General features: G+C 41.4%; 1 protein-coding gene across 17 annotated transcripts in view; it reads right to left on the bottom strand.

Moving 5' to 3' along the window:
- Window positions 1-18365, bottom strand: part of PAK3 (p21 (RAC1) activated kinase 3) — a 571264-nt gene that overhangs the window by 24823 nt on the left and 528076 nt on the right. For all 17 annotated transcript variants that reach the window (XM_049107809.1, XM_049107808.1, XM_035711477.2 and 14 more), the window contains 5 exons: window positions 5199-5247; window positions 4753-4865; window positions 2743-2860; window positions 1243-1342; window positions 543-739 (listed from right to left, as the gene is read on the bottom strand). In XM_049107809.1, the coding sequence (XP_048963766.1) occupies window positions 543-739; window positions 1243-1342; window positions 2743-2860; window positions 4753-4865; window positions 5199-5247 (577 nt within the window). The remainder of the gene's footprint in view (window positions 1-542; window positions 740-1242; window positions 1343-2742; window positions 2861-4752; window positions 4866-5198; window positions 5248-18365) is intronic.

Here is an 18365-nt window from a genome sequence, read left to right as displayed (position 1 = left end):
AGTTACCCAATAGAAACTATTTCCATTCATTTTCTACTAGACGGTCTAATTAACTTTGTGATTCCACCAGGCTGTGCTGTGTCTATCTCACGCTCCATTCAATACCCACTGCATTGCTGCTGTTTAATAAATCATTACTGACAATGAGACAAAAATCTAATTTAAAAATTATAGGTGTCCTGGAAATGCATTTATTCACTTTGTTAAAGTAATTACAAAGCAAGTGTTTCCTAGATAGATCATTTAGCTATGGCATGTGATAAAAATACTTTTCTTCTCTACATCTTGCTTTAAGAAAGCTGAACTAAAGAATTTTAAAGACCCCTGCCATTAGAAATTCTGATATCGGGGCACTTACAAAATTTCTGGAACACCTGAGAAGATATTGAGGATAACTCAGAGTAATTTGGAGAATCATAACTTGGAGCTTCTATGTCACTTGTCTCAGGAAAAAGCCCGTTCTGGCAACTTTCGGTAGAGATGAGAAATGACACTTGGCTTGGTTCCTGGGGATGAAGTATTTGAGTTTTCTTCTGACTTACCCTGAGTGGATTTTCATTAAGGTAAGGGGGTTCACCTTCCACCATTTCAATTGCCATAATCCCCAGAGACCAGATATCGACTTTCGGACCATAAGCCTTTCGAGTTACAACCTCAGGTGCCATCCAATAGGGAGTTCCCACCATAGTGCTCCGTTTACTTTGCTCGGGGGTGATCTGGGCACAGAACCCAAAATCAGCTGCAGAGAAGAAAAAATTAGTTACAATCAATTCAGATTATTTTTTCACAGTAGGTCACTTTCAGATGTGGCCGTACCTTCCTCTGTCAGACACTGAGCCTCCCCACCTCCTTAGCTCCTATCTATTATTACCTGATCCCTCAGGTGGCCCTGATTTTAAAAAGGTCTGAGATAACTGATTAATGTGATGTCATTTTTACTAGTCCTCAATCTGGTTCCCTCCCCATTACTGTTCCCTCCAACTTATAGGATCTTTTGTTTTTCTAGTTATGTGTTTGTCATCTAGCAGATAGAAGTTCCTAGGAATTCTGAAATGTTAAACCCCCAGAATCAGGCCACGATCTACAGGAACACAGCATTAGAAAAAATTCTTTACTTCAAACTGGGCTCTAACTGCTTTCAAACCAATCACTTTCAATAGGCACTATCTTCTCAAGATAGACAGGAAATGAGCAGAAATCCCCCGATACTCTTTCAAACACCATCTGAACCAAAATACCTACTCAATTTAACAGAGCCATCCATCCCAAGAAGAATATTGTCACTCTTTATGTCTCTATGGATCACTTGGTTTGAGTGCAAAAAATCCAAAGCTTGGAGGCACTGTTGAATCAGAAAACAAGTTCTAATTATATCACAAAGAATTTAAAACAATTTAAGTTTCATTTCTAGATGAATTTCGGGCAAAGGCTTAATTTTACATTGTCAAGTAAAATAGACTACTGTTGTCTTATCATTTTGAAATCATGTTACCATTTACTTAGTCCCGAGTCAGACTAGGACATGAAGATTGAGGGTGTAATAATTGGCACTAAGTCATTAATACAGCCAAACTAACCAATTAATAATCATACTTTGACCTCATTATCTGGAGGGTGTGGATTCAGTTTGATCCTGTACAGGCACAGTGAGCTTCTGCCTCCACCATATTTGATTTGGTAGGCCTAAAGAAGGACCAAGGAATCTGCATTTAAAATGAGTGCCCCAAGCTACCTCTGATGGATGGCCATGGTTGGGAACCACTTCTGGGCTATGAAGTAGCTTTAGCAGCTTGCCTGGAAATGGCTTTGCATTGTGCAAAATGGAAGCCACAGGCTCCGGGTAGAATGATCTCCTACATATTAGAAGTTTGATTCATTGCATGAAAAGAAAATATATATGTTTGGTGGATACGTGTACATGTTTCGGCAGGAGGAAATGGGGACAAGAGGGAAACAAGGCAGGAGGAGATTTAAGCAAACAATTTAAAATTAAAAAACAAGCAGACTACCTGAAGTTATTTATTTTTGTCTTCCGGTAATTGGTTTTAAAGTTTCAGTGGGTCAGAGTCTCTAGACAACCTTACCACAACGAATGGGGTAGATGGTAATTCCTCAAGATGAGACTCCAAAGAGGAGCGTGTTTTTAAATATTGGAAAAAATATAATAAAATGTCCTCAGTTTAGCTTGAAACTAGGGATAGGACATTGTTATGGGACAAGAGACAGACACTCAGAACCACAGGAGGCTTATGAGGGATGTCCAGATTATACTGGAAAAGCAACTACTATCTGGGCCCAGGGAAGATCATGCATGCTTAAATTACCTTCTCAAAAAGGATGGGATAATAATAGTTTTGTATTTTACATGGCTCATGATGCACATGCAGGACAAAATGATTATCATGTAAAAATCCCCCAAATCAGGAAGAACTTCCATAGCACCATCACTATTTCCCATGTTCGCTGAGACTCCAACATGCTTGCTTAGATACGGCACCTAGTGAATGGTGTAATAGAATTCAAAAGAACCAGAGCAAAGGAATTAAATAAACAATGGGCTGGGAAGGGAGGGGTGGGGAAGAGCTAGGAGGAAAGGATGTGAATTGAAGTTAGGCTGTCCAATTTTTGTTCATAGAAAAGATGTGCTATCGTCACTTAGATGTCACACGCATTCTGGATAATCAGAGAGAAAGAACTGCCAGTTTTGTGTCCTCACCAGCTAGAAACGCTCGATTTTCTTACCTCTCTGCAGACAGCTGCTATCTGGCCTTCATCCATGCAGGTCTCTGTGACCACATCAGTCAGAGAGCCACCAGCCAAGTATTCCATGACTACCCATAGTTCGTCACCCACTAAGTAGCTATAAGAAAAGAATAAAAAACACTTTGACTCAGGTCTGAGAAGTGAGGACTCTCCCATATTCCCATTAAAGATGGTAATTTGCCGTTAATGTGCATTTGACCATAAAACAGGAGGAAAATATCAATGACAGTGATATCAAGAAACTTTTGTTAGCATTAGAAGACAATATGCATGAAAATCAAAGGATTGTCATATATAACTGTGCACCATGGAGGAAGTCATTTCACTGTAAAAGCTACTTTCAATGAACAGGATCAGTGACTAGCCATTTTGGATAACTCAAGCCATCGTGTTGATTTCTTGCACTGAACTGGCCCATGGCATACAGATTTATAAGATATTTGTTCAGATCTCAGCATTATTTTTGATGTTACTGAATTAATTACTTAAATGTTTTCAAGCAGTTTCTGAATCAAAGAGAGTCATGTTTGCAATGGATTTACTGTGCTGAGGACTTGGTCCTAATAGAAATCAGTAGTGACAGGTTCATTTTCTTTAGGTAATTATTATTTTTTTTTTAGATTTTCTTTAGGTAATTATTTTTTTTAGATTTATTTATTTATTCATGAGAGACTCAGAGAGAGAGGGAGAGACACAGGCAGAGGGAGATTAAGCTCCCTGCGGGGAGCCCGATGTGGGACTTGATCCCAGAACCCAGGGTTCACGCCCTGAGCCAAAGGCAGATGCTCAACCACTGAGCCACCCAGGTGCCCCTGTTTACATAATTATTGAGGAACATACTCTCAGGTGATCAACCATGAGAAGGTCATCAGAGCCCTACAACTGGGCAAATTCAAAACATCTGGAACCATCCTAAGGCACATTAGCAGCATGATCAGGTCTCTCTTTCCCCCTGCTCAGCAAGAGAGGAATTACAGTGAACAGAATGACCCCAATGATTCCACTGTGCCCTAAGTTCCACATCAATATGAAGCAATACTTTCTATCCAATGTGCTCAAACTACAGCACTTGTGAGATTCACCTGGGAAGCCTATTAAAAATGAAAATTCACAGGCTATACCTTATTAGTAAAGAAAGCATCTGAGAAATCTATATTTTTTTTACGAAGACAATTTTGACAAAATTAAAAAAGCAGAGAAGAGTCACTCTACTACAGGTAGCCCATAAATGGCACTTTAATGAAACTTAGATTTCGACTGTAAAATTTGACTACTTTTTGTTTCTTTGGGTTTGTTTTGTTTCGTTTTCACTCCCCCTTTCCTTTCTCTGGTCCACCTGGCACAAACACAGAAAGCATGATTTTAAAGCTCATTGAGGTTGGAGACCTAGTCTTATTTCCTTTATATCCCCCCAGAGTACACAGCACAGTGGTGCTAAACAAACACTGAAATTGAATGAGACAGATGTTAACCACAAGTGAAGAGTTAGCGCTCTCTTTAAATGCCTATTTATAACCCACTGCTAATACCACTGATGAAAGAGACATTAATTACCTGGTCCAGGAAAAAGGTTTGAGATTAAAGTCTCAATTCCCTAGACCTCACTGTCAGCTAATCACAAAGCACCCATTAAAGTGGGGCCGTTGCAGCCAGCCTTCTTCACTTAGACACCCAGAGACTGCATTGGCTCCAATCACTTGGTGAAATGTTTAAAACACCCCAGCTCTCCCCTATATGCAACGGTCTATTTCCTGCTAACACGGAGTCACAATCCTCAAAAGGAAATTACACAAGCTGCTCATGCTTAGAAGCAGGACCATAAAATGTGTCTTCAAATGTGTGATGTGTGGGCAAAGTTCAGCAGTAGATGTGAGCATTCGAGAAGTATTTGTAGAATGGCTGCCACCCGAATGGATCCTAAATAAAATAATTGTCAAGAAAATGACATTGCATAAAGGAAACCCGTACATGATGAGAGAAAGCACTTACCTATCTAAATAATTAACAATATTGGGGTTCTTATTTTCCCTCATGACCAGAATTTCATTAATAATTAATTCCTTTTTGGGCTGCTGTTGAAGGTTCATCTGCTTTATGGCCACCTGAAGGATGATTAAAATGCAAGAATGAGTCACAGTCATTGAACACGCACATCCATGGGATTTTTTTTTGTTTTTTTTTTCTTTTGGTACACAGGGTAAGGCATGAACATTCTTTATCTTATAGGCTCTTTCTCAGTGCTGCAAACCCATGCCCTTTTCTTTGGTCAATCATGAGTAAATCATCCACTTCGGATAATTGGGACATCAATGAAATAGATTCCCCATGTCAACCCAGTGCCACTCATGTTGTCAAGCATAGCTGCCATCAAAGAAGAAATGTAATCAATATGAATGAAAGGACAGTAAAAATCAGGATTGAATGTGAGCACTCACCTCTTGTCCTGTGGCAATGTCTAGCGCTGTGTAAACAGTACCTGATGCCCTGTGGAGATGAAAGTTAGCAAATGAATAAGCAATCCAAGTGTTATCCATCTACTTTATTTGAAATAAAATGTGTTTATTTTTAGGAAAGGGAAATCGGCGAACTTGAGATTCAAGGACGAAAATAACAGAGGAACAACCCTTTTGTATGATAATTACACTTGAAGCAGTCTCAATGTATCCCTTTTGGTGGGCTAGGAATGCCCATCAGACTTTCTGGCATCAGTCCATGTGCCATGGCATTATACAGTAATGAACTGAGCAAAATGGCCTTGCTCCTTTTAGGAAACTCCTGGAATATTCAGAATCCTTCCTGGATGTTGCAACAACCAACATAGTTTAGGAAAGAATATATCATCTCTTGCTTAGGTAACTATAAATCTATCTTTCCTTTTAGCATATGAACAGTGTGGCTTTTTTCCCATAGATTTCTAATTCTTAAGAATATTTTCACTTAGGGGCACCTGGGTGGCTCAGTCAGTTAAGCATTTGCCTTTGGCTCAGGTCATGATCTTGGTGATCCTGGGATAGAGCCCCACATTGGGCTCCCTGCTCAGTGGGGAGTCTGCTTCTTTCTCTCCCTCTGTCCCCACTGCTTGTGTGCTCTCTCTCTTTCACTCTCAAATAAACAAACAAACACATCAAAGCAAAACAAAACACCAAACCAAACCTAAAAAAAGAATATTTTCACCTAACAATCATTCACACTCAGGGCTGTACTTACCTATTGCTGTCACTATGCAAAGCAATTAACAACATTGGTTTAACGGTCTTTTTTTTCCTTTTTCTAAATTTCTCAGCAGCTTCTACCATGAGGTTTCCCTCCAGCCACCATCCTTTAAAAATATATCATTTCTTAGTCCTTGGTAGTACTCATATTTCCATTCTACTTCAATTACAGGGGTCCTTTGCTTTGCAATTAGCAATGGACTAGTGAAGCTGAAGTCACAGTAAGGTTCTGTGAAACACACATGCATTCTGCTACCTCCCCACCTTATTCGCCAAGAAAAAGGAAAAGCCTTGACAATTTCATTGAAATGTTTGTGGTGAATAAAGGAATAAGGATGGAGATGAGTCCTTGTGATTCACCAGACATTGTAATGCTCCAATATTGCCATTTAAAATTTCTAGTAACTATTGTTTCTCCTTTGCTCTTTATCCCTTGCTCTTTTGATTCCTGGGTCCAGGAATTCTTTTCTTTCTTGTTTCTTTAAAGATTTCTTTATTTTAGAGGCAGGGTAAGGGGGTTGGGCAGAGGGAGAGAGAGAACCTCAAGCAGACTCCCTGCTCAGTGCTCAACCTCATGATTCTGAGATCATGACCTGAGCTGACACCAAGAACCAGATGCCTAACTGACTGAGCCACTCAGGTACTCCTTGAATTCGTATGTCAGCCATTTCTTTGCCATTCTTCTCACTCCTTCTACCAGGATGAACCAAAATATTTCTCACAAGCCTAGAAAGTTTACATTACCTGCTCCAAAGTCATAAAGTGAGTGGAGTAGTATAAGGAATGCTTGACTACTAAGAGAGATTTGAGTTCTAATATGTTTTCTAAAATCAATAAGCTATGTGACCTTGGGCCAGTTACTTCCCCTCTCTGGGCTTTAGTCCCCTCAACTCAGAAAACAGCGATCATAACACTAAAAATATATTGAGCATGTTGTGCATGTTAGAAATTGCACTAAGAATTTCATATAAATCACCTAATGCAATTCTTACCATATTTCTATAAGGCAAATACCATTATCCCCACATTATCTATGAGGAACCTGAGGCTCAGAGAGGTTAAGTGACCTGTCCTAGGATAAACAGTTTTCAATACAAGTCTGACTCTCTGACCTGTAAAATATAGGACACAGACCCCTTTATTTATAAGATTCTTTATTTTAATTATTTTTTAAAATTTCTTTTAATATTTTATTTACTTATTTAAGAGAGAGTGAGCAAGAAAAGGCTGGCAGAGAGAGGGGCAGATGAAGAGGGAGAAGCAGTGCTGAGCAGGAAGCCTGACATGGGGCTCAATCCTGGGACCCTGGGATCATGACCTGAGCCAAGGCAGATACTTACTGACTGAGTATCCCAGGCACCCCTTTTAAATTTCTTTTTAAGTAAGCTCTACGCCATCATGGGGCTTGAACTCACAACTCCAAGAGTCCCATGCTCCACCGACAGAGCCAGCCAGCGCCCCAATTTCTATAGTTCTTTAATTTCATGATATACAATCTACAAATTCTACTGTTTTCTTCGTTCTGCATAGGTATTTAAATATCCATTAGAACAAGACTAAAAAAATTGCCCTTACTCCATAGGTGCCACCTAAAGCAGGACTTGCAAGTTTCAGCAATTCCTCACCATTGAGGCTTATGTTAAACAAATCAGCCTCTCAATTTTGTATGTTTGAGATTCTGGGTTCAGAGCACACAGTTGGTGCTCATTGAGTATTTGCTGAATGAACAAATTAGTAAAAGTCTTGTCAAACAAACATGCAGTTGCAATAAAACCTTTCCTTTCTGTGAACGACACGTGTCTTCTACTTAAATCAGAATAAAACACTTCCCGTGTGAAATAAGCTGTCAGACATTCCTGATTTCAGGGGCCAGTCCGTGACTGGTCCCTCTGAACTCAGGATCCCCTGGGATCAAAGGAACAGATCACCTCGACTCGTTGTGTGTTTCAGCCACAGGAACCCGGAGTAACCAGTTAAACTCTGTTTGCAGAATAAGATTCACAATTGCCTCTACTTGGTTTATTCCTATATATGTAGGCCATGTACACATTTCCTTCAAGTGCCAAACAAGTGACAGTATCTGCAAGATGAGATAACAGTATCTACCTCGTGGGACTCCAGAGAATCAAATTGGCACAATCCATATCAGCATTTTGCCCTGTGCCAGATCAGAGCTGATAATGGACACAGTAAATGCCATTATCATTTGTTGTTGCTGCTGTTATTGGTTTCAGAGTAGAGAATGCCTGATGTCCTCAGTGTTAGCTGGCCCTTCCCAATCTCCCAGCCCAAACATCCCTGCCAGGGTTGTATCTTCTTTCCAAAACGCCATAGGCCAAGGAGGGACCTACTAGAATACCTCTTTTTGAATGAGACCACATGTAAAAACCCTAAATATAAAATGGGAGCTGCTCCAGTTAAAGTGAGTGGGGGGAGGCTCAAACTTCCTGCCCCAGTGGCCTCCCTCTTATTTGCCACCCTGCCCCCCACCCCCAATCCCATTTCCCCTGTCCCAGGGGCTAAAATCGTGATTGACTTGGAGTGCCAAGGGGATTAGTGTTTAACATCTCCAGAGATTTACCTTTCAAATCCTTGGGGGTTTGGCTCCAAACCTCCCTCGGCATTTCATTGTCTTAAATTGCTAGAGTCCTAACCCTTGAATCCCAATATCCTGGGTTTTGTGGCATTCTGTGGTATAGAATTGCCACAAAGCCCTAACCCACAGAGGTTTAAAGGCCCTGAAACTCTAGAAGATTGTTTATTAACTCAAAAATGAACTTTTCTTCTCATTCTCTCTTCTCCTACCTTATTGCAATCATGCAATTGTCTAGCTGGACTCTTGTTCCCAGCCTTAAAATGGTGCTATCCTCCTCTACTCTGCTTCCTGCACTCCACCCATCCCCCCCACCAAACAGGACAGGCGCTTGGAATTTACCACTCTGACTGACAAGTTATTGGTTGGTTCAACTTCTAGCCTTCACAGAATCCTCCACTCAAATGCACAAACTCGAGTACTAACCTATAGAGTGCCCTGTCTCCAACTCTATCTTTGTACCGTGAACACTTCTCCATACCACAGCGCCAATGCCTTCCCATATTCAATCAATTTAAGACTCAACTGGTATAAATGCCAATGTCTCTCTTCTTACTCATTTAACAAAGTGTTCTCTCTGCCCACTGATAGGTTATGAACAGTAGTCCTCACCCTCCTCACCCCCCGTCTACTCAAACCTCCTTGGGTTAAACTCCCACCAGTTCCTAGTTATATGACCCTGGGTAAGTAATGTTACCTCCTTGTAGCTCAGGAATAAAGGATTAAATGTATACACTGGTTAAAGCCAATTCTGGCACAATACATATTAGCAATAACAATCATCATCAACATCCACAGACTACCATTTGGGAGCTTAATGCATATATTAGAGGACAGTCAACCTAACAATAATTTATATAGCCATTACTATTATTAGGTTATTAGGTTGACTGTTCCCTAATATATGCATTAAGTTCCCAAATGGTAGTCTGTGGATCACTAGACATCCCTTTTAAGCATTTGGGAGATTCCAAGATGCTTGATTTCCAAATTCCTAACAGAAATTTTACATTTACCTAAGGTGGAGCTAATTAAAATATCATGTACATTTCTTTTTAGCCAGAATAATACCAACTTTTGATTCCATTGCATAGCTCACTGATCAAAAGCTCTAAGTAGAGGTTACATACTGTTTGCTTAACAAAGTCTGAGAAATAAGCTATTATTTAATAAATATAGTATAAGAGTTGTTATTATTCACAACTTGGAGTTCATAATAAAGACAAATGATTGAAAGGATCCTCGTGGATCTGGGAAGCACTCTCCTTGTAATAGGTGAAACACAGTACTGTATACTCCTAAAGAAATTATCTTTGAGCCAACAACATATCACACTGATTTCCCTAAAAACCGGGCCTTGTAATAGCCTGGGGTATGCCTAAGTATCTCAATGGCTATCTTTACAAAATCAATCGCCTGAATTAAAAAAAAAAGTCAGTATCATGCAGCACTTTAGGACATAAGGATGGCAGGAATCGAACTAAAAAATGTAGAAGTTAAAACTCCCAATTACCTAGTAATATTGGGCTGGTATGCTAAAATGGTCAACATTGTCAATTACATTTTTATGCCATTTAATTATATTGATCTCTATTATCTCTCCATTCTAGTTATACTGAAGCCAGATTGCTGTGGGGAGCACATTTATTTATGATGGGGATTTTGTTTATTCCAAACCTCAGTCACTCAGATGTTATAAAGAAATCATGCCTTATCAGGACTCCAGAGAAAATAGAGATCATCCAGTTTAACCTCATTGCAGATGAGAAATTTGAAGCCAAAAGAGGAGGGGGAATGTGCCCCAAGATGACACAGCTAGTAAGTAACGAAAGCCTCCTAATTTTGAGCAAGGGATATTTCAGTGAACCTACACTATGCTTCAAGAATATTAAACCAATAGATCACTCAACCGTTAGGCCTCATCATCAGTTACAGCATGATAAATACTGCTGGGTTCTTGGCATCACGTTAGATACTTTATCAACAATTTCTTCTTGACCTGGCCAAGCATTAATACTCAAATGGAAACACTGGCATCTAGCCTAAAGGGTCTAGAAAGAAACAAACAATTCACTATTTCTCCCTTTTCATCCCAAGACAAGTTCGTTTAATTATCAGCAATCTTCATCAGGTTTTGATGTTTCCCGCTAAGAGCCAATGTCAAGCCATGATCTTGAGTAGTTGCCAAGGCAACAACCTGGTAAGACTTAAAATTTCGATAAATCACTCCAATTTAAGCATTGAAATGGATTACAGGAGGGAAAGAAAGGCAGGCAAGTGGGGCTAGAAGGAAGCTCACAGACTTGAGAGAAAAGGGAAGAGGGCAAGAGGACTAGAGAGCTCAGTGAGATCCAAGGAGAGCCTTGTGGTAATAAGAGTAGGGAAGGCAGAGCGATAGGGCAATATCCACATTTAAGGTTTTATAAGCAGAAATCTGGTGCTAATGAGGTCACAATCCGGGATCTAATCCACACTGAGGAGGGCTGTTTTTCAGATGTACTCCTACTTCTGCTCCTGCGAGAAAAGGCTATGTCATTTATTGAAATGCCTTACTTTCCATCCTCTCTCTCTAAACTAGGGGATCTCACTTAACACTCGCCCTATTCAATTTTATAAGTGGAGCCACTAGAAGTGGGACAAGGTAAGTAGCCTGCCCAAGGTTACACAATTGGTCAGCAGCTGAACTCAAAACTGCATGAGAGTGACTCCATGGCTCATGCTCTTGACCACCATTTCATGTTCTGTTACAGACCTGTAGCATTTTTACATCAATGCTATGTGCAAGCAGGGTACTTCCGAGAGTCCATGTTTGCATCTACCGTGCTAAAGTGCCTCCCTAAAATATTGCTCTTGTCCCTAATTTCCTGCCCAAATTAGCCCATGTGCCCCTCTGTAAGGCATTTACTTTGTCCCTGGATGTGATATGATTGGTCCCTCTAGCATAACCATAGGAGCCAGTTCTTCTATCTTCTGACTCAGTTAAGATTGCTCATGTGGCCAAGAGTCAACTAGTTCTTAGGATTGGACTTTATATTCTTTTTTTATTATTTTATTTATTCATGAGAGACACACAGAGAGAGGCAGAGATATAGGCAGAGGGAGAAGCAGGCTCCCCATGGGAAGCCCAATGTGTGACTCGATCCCAGGATCCCGGGATCATGACCTGAGCCAAAGGCAGACGCTCAACCACTGAGCCACCTAGGTGTTCCTGGATTTTATGTTCTGTTGAGTATTTAAGATCCAGTTACTACTTGAAGGCCCTTATCCTGCTATATTAATGCACTTGACATAAAAATACCTTGCTATCATAGCGTCCAACACTACCACACTTCTACTTGTTTTGTGGAGGCATCTGTCCTCTGGGGGTTCAGCAATGGTGATGAACAGTGTCACTACTGCCTGCAGTAACTCTTTCAGAGAGAGTTCTGGCATTTCCTTTTGTATCATTTGCCTCAAATGTAAAAAAAAAAAAAAGTATATAGATAAAAGTGTATCACTAAATTTTAAAAAATTACATAAAGGGGGGGAGGAGCAAGATGGCGGAAGAGTAGGGTCTCCAAATCACCTGTCTCCACCAAATTACCTAGAAAACCTTCCAATCATCCTGAAAATCTATGAATTCGGCCTGAGAATTAAAGAGAGACCAGCTGGAATGCTACAGTGAGAAGAGTTCGCGCTTCTATCAAGGTAGGAAGACGGGGAAAAAGAAATAAAGAAACAAAAGGCATCCAAGGGGGAGGGGCCCCGCGAGGAGCCGGGCTGAGGCCGGGGCGAGTGTCCCCAGGACAGGAGAGCCCCGTCCCGGAGAAGCAGGAGCTGCACCAACCTTCCCGGACGGAAAGGGGCTCCCAGGGAGTTGGAGCAGGACCCAGGAGGGCGGGGATGCCCTCAGGCTCCCTGGGACAGTAACAGAGCAACTGCGCGCCCAGGAGAGTGCGCCAAGCTCCCTAAGGGCTGCAGCGCGCACGGCGGGACCCGGAGCAGCTCGGAGGGGCTCGGGCGGCGGCTCCGCGGAGGGGGCTGCGCGGCCCCGGGAGCAGCTCGGGGGGTGGGGGGCTCGGGCAGAGGAAGAGGCTCCGTGCAGAGGGGGCTGCACGGTTCCAGGAGCAGCTCGGAGGGGCTCGGGCGGCGGCTCCGCGGAGGGGGCTGTGGGGCGGGAGCGCGAATCCACCAGCGCAGGCTCCGGAGCACAGGGCGCCGGGACACAGCCCAGGATCCCGCCTCCCCCGGGACAGGCAGAGGCCGGGAGGGCCCAGGACAGCAAGGACGCTCCTGCCCCAGCTGAGCACATCAGCGGCCCCGCCCCGGAGCCTCCAGGCCCTGCAGACGGAGTTCCTGCCAGAGCTGAATCCAGGTTTCCAGAGCTGCCCCGCCACTGGGGCTGTTCCTCCTGCGGCCTCACGGGGTAAACAACCCCCACTGAGCCCTGCACCAGGCAGGGGCACAGCAGCTCCCCCAACTGCTAACACCTGAAAACCAGCACAACAGGCCCCTCCCCCAGAACACCAGCTAGACTGACAACTTCCAGGAGAAGCCAAGGGACTTAAAAGTACACAGAATCAGAAGATACTGCCCCGTGGTTCTTTTTTTTTTTTTTTTTTTTTGTTTTGCTTTTTGATTTGTTTCCTTCCTCCACCCCCTTTTTTTCTCCTTTCTTTTTCTTTCTCTTTTTCTTTTTTTTTTCGTTTTTTTTTTCGTTTATTTTTCTTCCCTTTTTTTTCTCTTTCTCTTTTCTTTCCTTCTTTCTCTCCTCTCTTTTTCTCTTTTTCCCAATACAACTTGCTTTTGGCCACTCTGCACTGAGCAAAATGACTAGAAGGAAAACCTCACCTCAAAAGAAAGAATCAGAAACAGTCCTCTCTCCCACAGAGTTACAAAATCTGGATTACAATTCAATGTCAGAAAGCCAATTCAGAAGCACTATTATACAGCTACTGGTGGCTCTAGAAAAAAGTATAAAGGACTCAAGAGACTTCATGACTGCAGAATTTAGAGCTAATCAGGCAGAAATTAAAAATCAATTGAATGAGATGCAATCCAAACTAGAAGTCCTAACGACGAGGGTTAACGAGGTGGAAGAACGAGTGAGTGACATAGAAGACAAGTTGATAGCAAAGAGGGAAACTGAGGAAAAAAGAGACAAACAATTAAAAGACCATGAGGATAGATTAAGGGAAATAAACGACAGCCTGAGAAAGAAAAACCTACGTTTAATTGGTGTTCCCGAGGGCGCCGAAAGGGACAGAGGGCCAGAATATGTATTTGAACAAATTCTAGCTGAAAACTTTCCTAATCTGGGAAGGGAAACAGGCATTCAGATCCAGGAAATAGAGAGATCCCCCCCTAAAATCAATAAAAACCGTTCAACACCTCGACATTTAATAGTGAAGCTTGCAAATTCCAAAGATAAAGAGAAGATCCTTAAAGCAGCAAGAGACAAGAAATCCCTGACTTTTATGGGGAGGAGTATTAGGGTAACAGCAGACCTCTCCACAGAGACCTGGCAGGCCAGAAAGGGCTGGCAGGATATATTCAGGGTCCTAAATGAAAAGAACATGCAACCAAGAATACTTTATCCAGCAAGGCTCTCATTCAAAATGGAAGGAGAGATAAAGAGCTTCCAAGACAGGCAGCAACTAAAAGAATATGTGACCTCCAAACCAGCTCTGCAAGAAATTTTAAGGGGGACTCTTAAAATTCCCCTTTAAGAAGAAGTTCAGTGGAACAGTCCACAAAAACAAGGACTGAATAGATAACATGATGACACTAAACTCATATCTCTCAATAGTAACTCTGAATGTGAACGGGCTTAATGACCCCATCAAAAGGCGCAGGGTTTCAGACTGGATAAAAAAGCAGGACCCATCTATTTGCTGTCTACAAGAGACTCATTTTAGACAGAAGGACACCTACAGCCTGAAAATAAAAGGTTGGAGAACCATTTACCATTCGAATGGTCCTCAAAAGAAAGCAGGGGTAGCCATCCTTATATCAGATAAACTAAAATTTACCCCAAAGACTGTAGTGAGAGATGAAGAGGGACACTATCTCATACTTAAAGGATCTATTCAACAAGAGGACTTAACAATCCTCAATATATATGCCCCGAATGTGGGAGCTGCCAAATATATAAATCAATTATTAACCAAAGTGAAGAAATACTTAGATAATAATACACTTATACTTGGTGACTTCAATCTAGCTCTTTCTATACTCGATAGGTCTTCTAAGCACAACATCTCCAAAGAAACGAGAGCTCTAAATGATACACTGGACCAGATGGATTTCACAGATATCTACAGAACTTTACATCCAAACTCAACTGAATACACATTCTTCTCAAGCGCACATGGAACTTTCTCCAGAATAGACCACATATTGGGTCACAAATCGGGTCTGAACCGATACCAAAAGATTGGGATCATCCCCTGCATATTCTCAGACCATAATGCCTTGAAATCAGAACTAAATCACAACAAGAAGTTTGGAAGGACCTCAAACACGTGGAGGTTAAGGACCATCCTGCTAAAAGATAAAAGGGTCAACCAGGAAATTAAGGAAGAATTAAAAAGATTCATGGAAACTAATGAGAATGAAGATACAACCGTTCAAAATCTTTGGGATGCAGCAAAAGCAGTCCTAAGGGGGAAATACATCGCAATACAAGCATCCATTCAAAAACTGGAAAGAACTCAAATACAAAAGCTAACCTTACACATAAAGGAGCTAGAGAAAAAACAGCAAATAGATCCTACACCCAAGAGAAGAAGGGAGTTAATAAAGATTCGAGCAGAACTGAACGAAATCGAGACCAGAAGAACTGTGGAACAGATCAACAAAACCAGGAGTTGGTTCTTTGAAAGAATTAACAAGATAGATAAACCATTAGCCAGCCTTATTAAAAACAAGAGAGAGAAGACCCAAATTAATAAAATCATGAATGAGAAAGGAGAGATCACTACCAACACCAAGGAAATACAAACGATTTTAAAAACATATTATGAACAGCTATACGCCAATAAATTAGGCAATCTAGAAGAAATGGACGCATTCCTGGAAAGCCACAAACTACCAAAACTGGAACAGGAAGAAATAGAAAACCTGAACAGGCCAATAACCAGGGAGGAAATTGAAGCAGTCATCAAAAACCTCCCAAGACACAAGAGTCCAGGGCCAGATGGCTTCCCAGGGGAATTCTATCAAACGTTTAAAGAAGAAATCATACCTATTCTCCTAAAGCTGTTTGGAAAGATAGAAAGAGATGGAGTACTTCCAAATTCGTTCTATGAGGCCAGCATCACCTTAATTCCAAAACCAGACAAAGACCCCACCAAAAAGGAGAATTACAGACCAATATCCCTGATGAACATGGATGCAAAAATTCTCAACAAGATACTGGCCAATAGGATCCAGCAGTACATTAAAAAAATTATTCACCATGACCAAGTAGGATTTATCCCTGGGACACAAGGCTGGTTCAACACCCGTAAAACAATCAATGTGATTCATCATATCAGCAAGAGAAAAACCAAGAACCATAGGATCCTCTCATTGGATGCAGAGAAAGCATTTGACAAAATACAGCATCCATTCCTGATCAAAACTCTTCAGAGTGTAGGGATAGAGGGAACATTCCTCGACATCTTAAAAGCCATCTATGAAAAGCCCACAGCAAATATCATTCTCAATGGGGAAGCACTGGGAGCCTTTCCCCTAAGATCAGGAACAAGACAGGGATGTCCACTCTCACCACTGCTGTTCAACATAGTACTGGAAGTCCTAGCCTCAGCAATCAGACAACAAAAAGACATTAAAGGCATTCAAATTGGCAAAGAAGAAGTCAAACTCTCCCTCTTCGCCGATGACATGATACTCTACATAGAAAACCCAAAAGTCTCCACCCCAAGATTGCTAGAACTCATACAGCAATTCGGTAGCGTGGCAGGATACAAAATCAATGCCCAGAAGTCAGTGGCATTTCTATACACTAACAATGAGACTGAAGAAAGAGAAATTAAGGAGTCAATCCCATTTACAATTGCACCCAAAAGCATAAGATACCTAGGAATAAACCTAACCAAAGATGTAAAGGATCTATACCCTCAAAACTATAGAACACTTCTGAAAGAAATTGAGGAAGACACAAAGAGATGGAAAAATATTCCATGCTCATGGATTGGCAGAATTAATATTGTGAAAATGTCAATGTTACCCAGGGCAATATACACGTTTAATGCAATCCCTATCAAAATACCATGGACTTTCTTCAGAGAGTTAGAACAAATTATTTTAAGATTTGTGTGGAATCAGAAAAGACCCCGAATAGCCAGGGGAATTTTAAAAAAGAAAACCATAGCTGGGGGCATCACAATGCCAGATTTCAGGTTGTACTACAAAGCTGTGGTCATCAAGACAGTGTGGTACTGGCACAAAAACAGACACATAGATCAGTGGAACAGAATAGAGAATCCAGAAGTGGACCCTGAACTTTATGGGCAACTAATATTCGATAAAGGAGGAAAGACTATCCATTGGAAGAAAGACAGTCTCTTCAATAAATGGTGCTGGGAAAATTGGACATCCACATGCAGAAGAATGAAACTAGACCACTCTCTTTCACCATACACAAAGATAAACTCAAAATGGATGAAAGATCTAAATGTGAGACAAGATTCCATCAAAATCCTAGAGAAGAACACAGGCAACACCCTTTTTGAACTCGGCCATAGTAACTTCTTGCAAGATACATCCACGAAGGCAAAAGAAACAAAAGCAAAAATGAACTATTGGGACTTCATCAAGATAAGAAGCTTTTGCACAGCAAAGGATACAGTCAACAAAACTCAAAGACAACCTACAGAATGGGAGAAGATATTTGCAAATGACATATCAGATAAAGGGCTAGTTTCCAAGATCTATAAAGAACTTATTAAACTCAACACCAAAGAAACAAACAATCCAATCATGAAATGGGCAAAAGACATGAACAGAAATCTCACAGAGGAAGACATAGACATGGCCAACATGCACATGAGAAAATGCTCTGCATCACTTGCCATCAGGGAAATACAAATCAAAACCACAATGAGATACCACCTCACACCAGTGAGAATGGGGAAAATTAACAAGGCAGGACACAACAAATGTTGGAGAGGATGTGGAGAAAAGGGAACCCTCATACACTGTTGGTGGGAATGTGAACTGGTGCAGCCACTCTGGAAAACTGTGTGGAGGTTCCTCAAAGAGTTAAAAATAGACCTGCCCTACGACCCAGCAATTGCACTGCTGGGGATTTACCCCAAAGATACAGATGCAGTGAAACGCCGGGACACCTGCACCCCGATGTTTATAGCAGCAATGGCCACGATAGCCAAACTGTGGAAGGAGCCTCGGTGTCCAACGAAAGATGAATGGATAAAGAAGATGTGGTTTATGTATACAATGGAATATTACTCAGCTATTAGAAATGACAAATACCCACCATTTGCTTCAACGTGGATGGAACTGGAGGGTATCATGCTGAGTGAAGTAAGTCGGTCGGAGAAGGACAAACATTATATGTTCTCATTCATTTGGGGAATATAAATAATAGTGAAAGGGAATATAAGGGAAGGGGGAAGAAATGTGTGGGAAATATCAGAAAGGGAGACAGAACGTAAAGACTGCTAACTCTGGGAAACGAACTAGGGGTGTTGGAAGGGGAGGAGGGCTGGGGGTGGGAGTGAATGGGTGACGGGCACTTGGGGTTATTCTGTATGTTAGTAAATTGAACACCAATAAAAAAAATAAAAAAATAA

This window comes from Canis lupus, chromosome X (assembly GCF_003254725.2).
Source record: "Canis lupus dingo isolate Sandy chromosome X, ASM325472v2, whole genome shotgun sequence".
NCBI lineage: Eukaryota > Metazoa > Chordata > Mammalia > Carnivora > Canidae > Canis > Canis lupus.
This window is presented reverse-complemented; position numbering and strand designations above follow the sequence as displayed.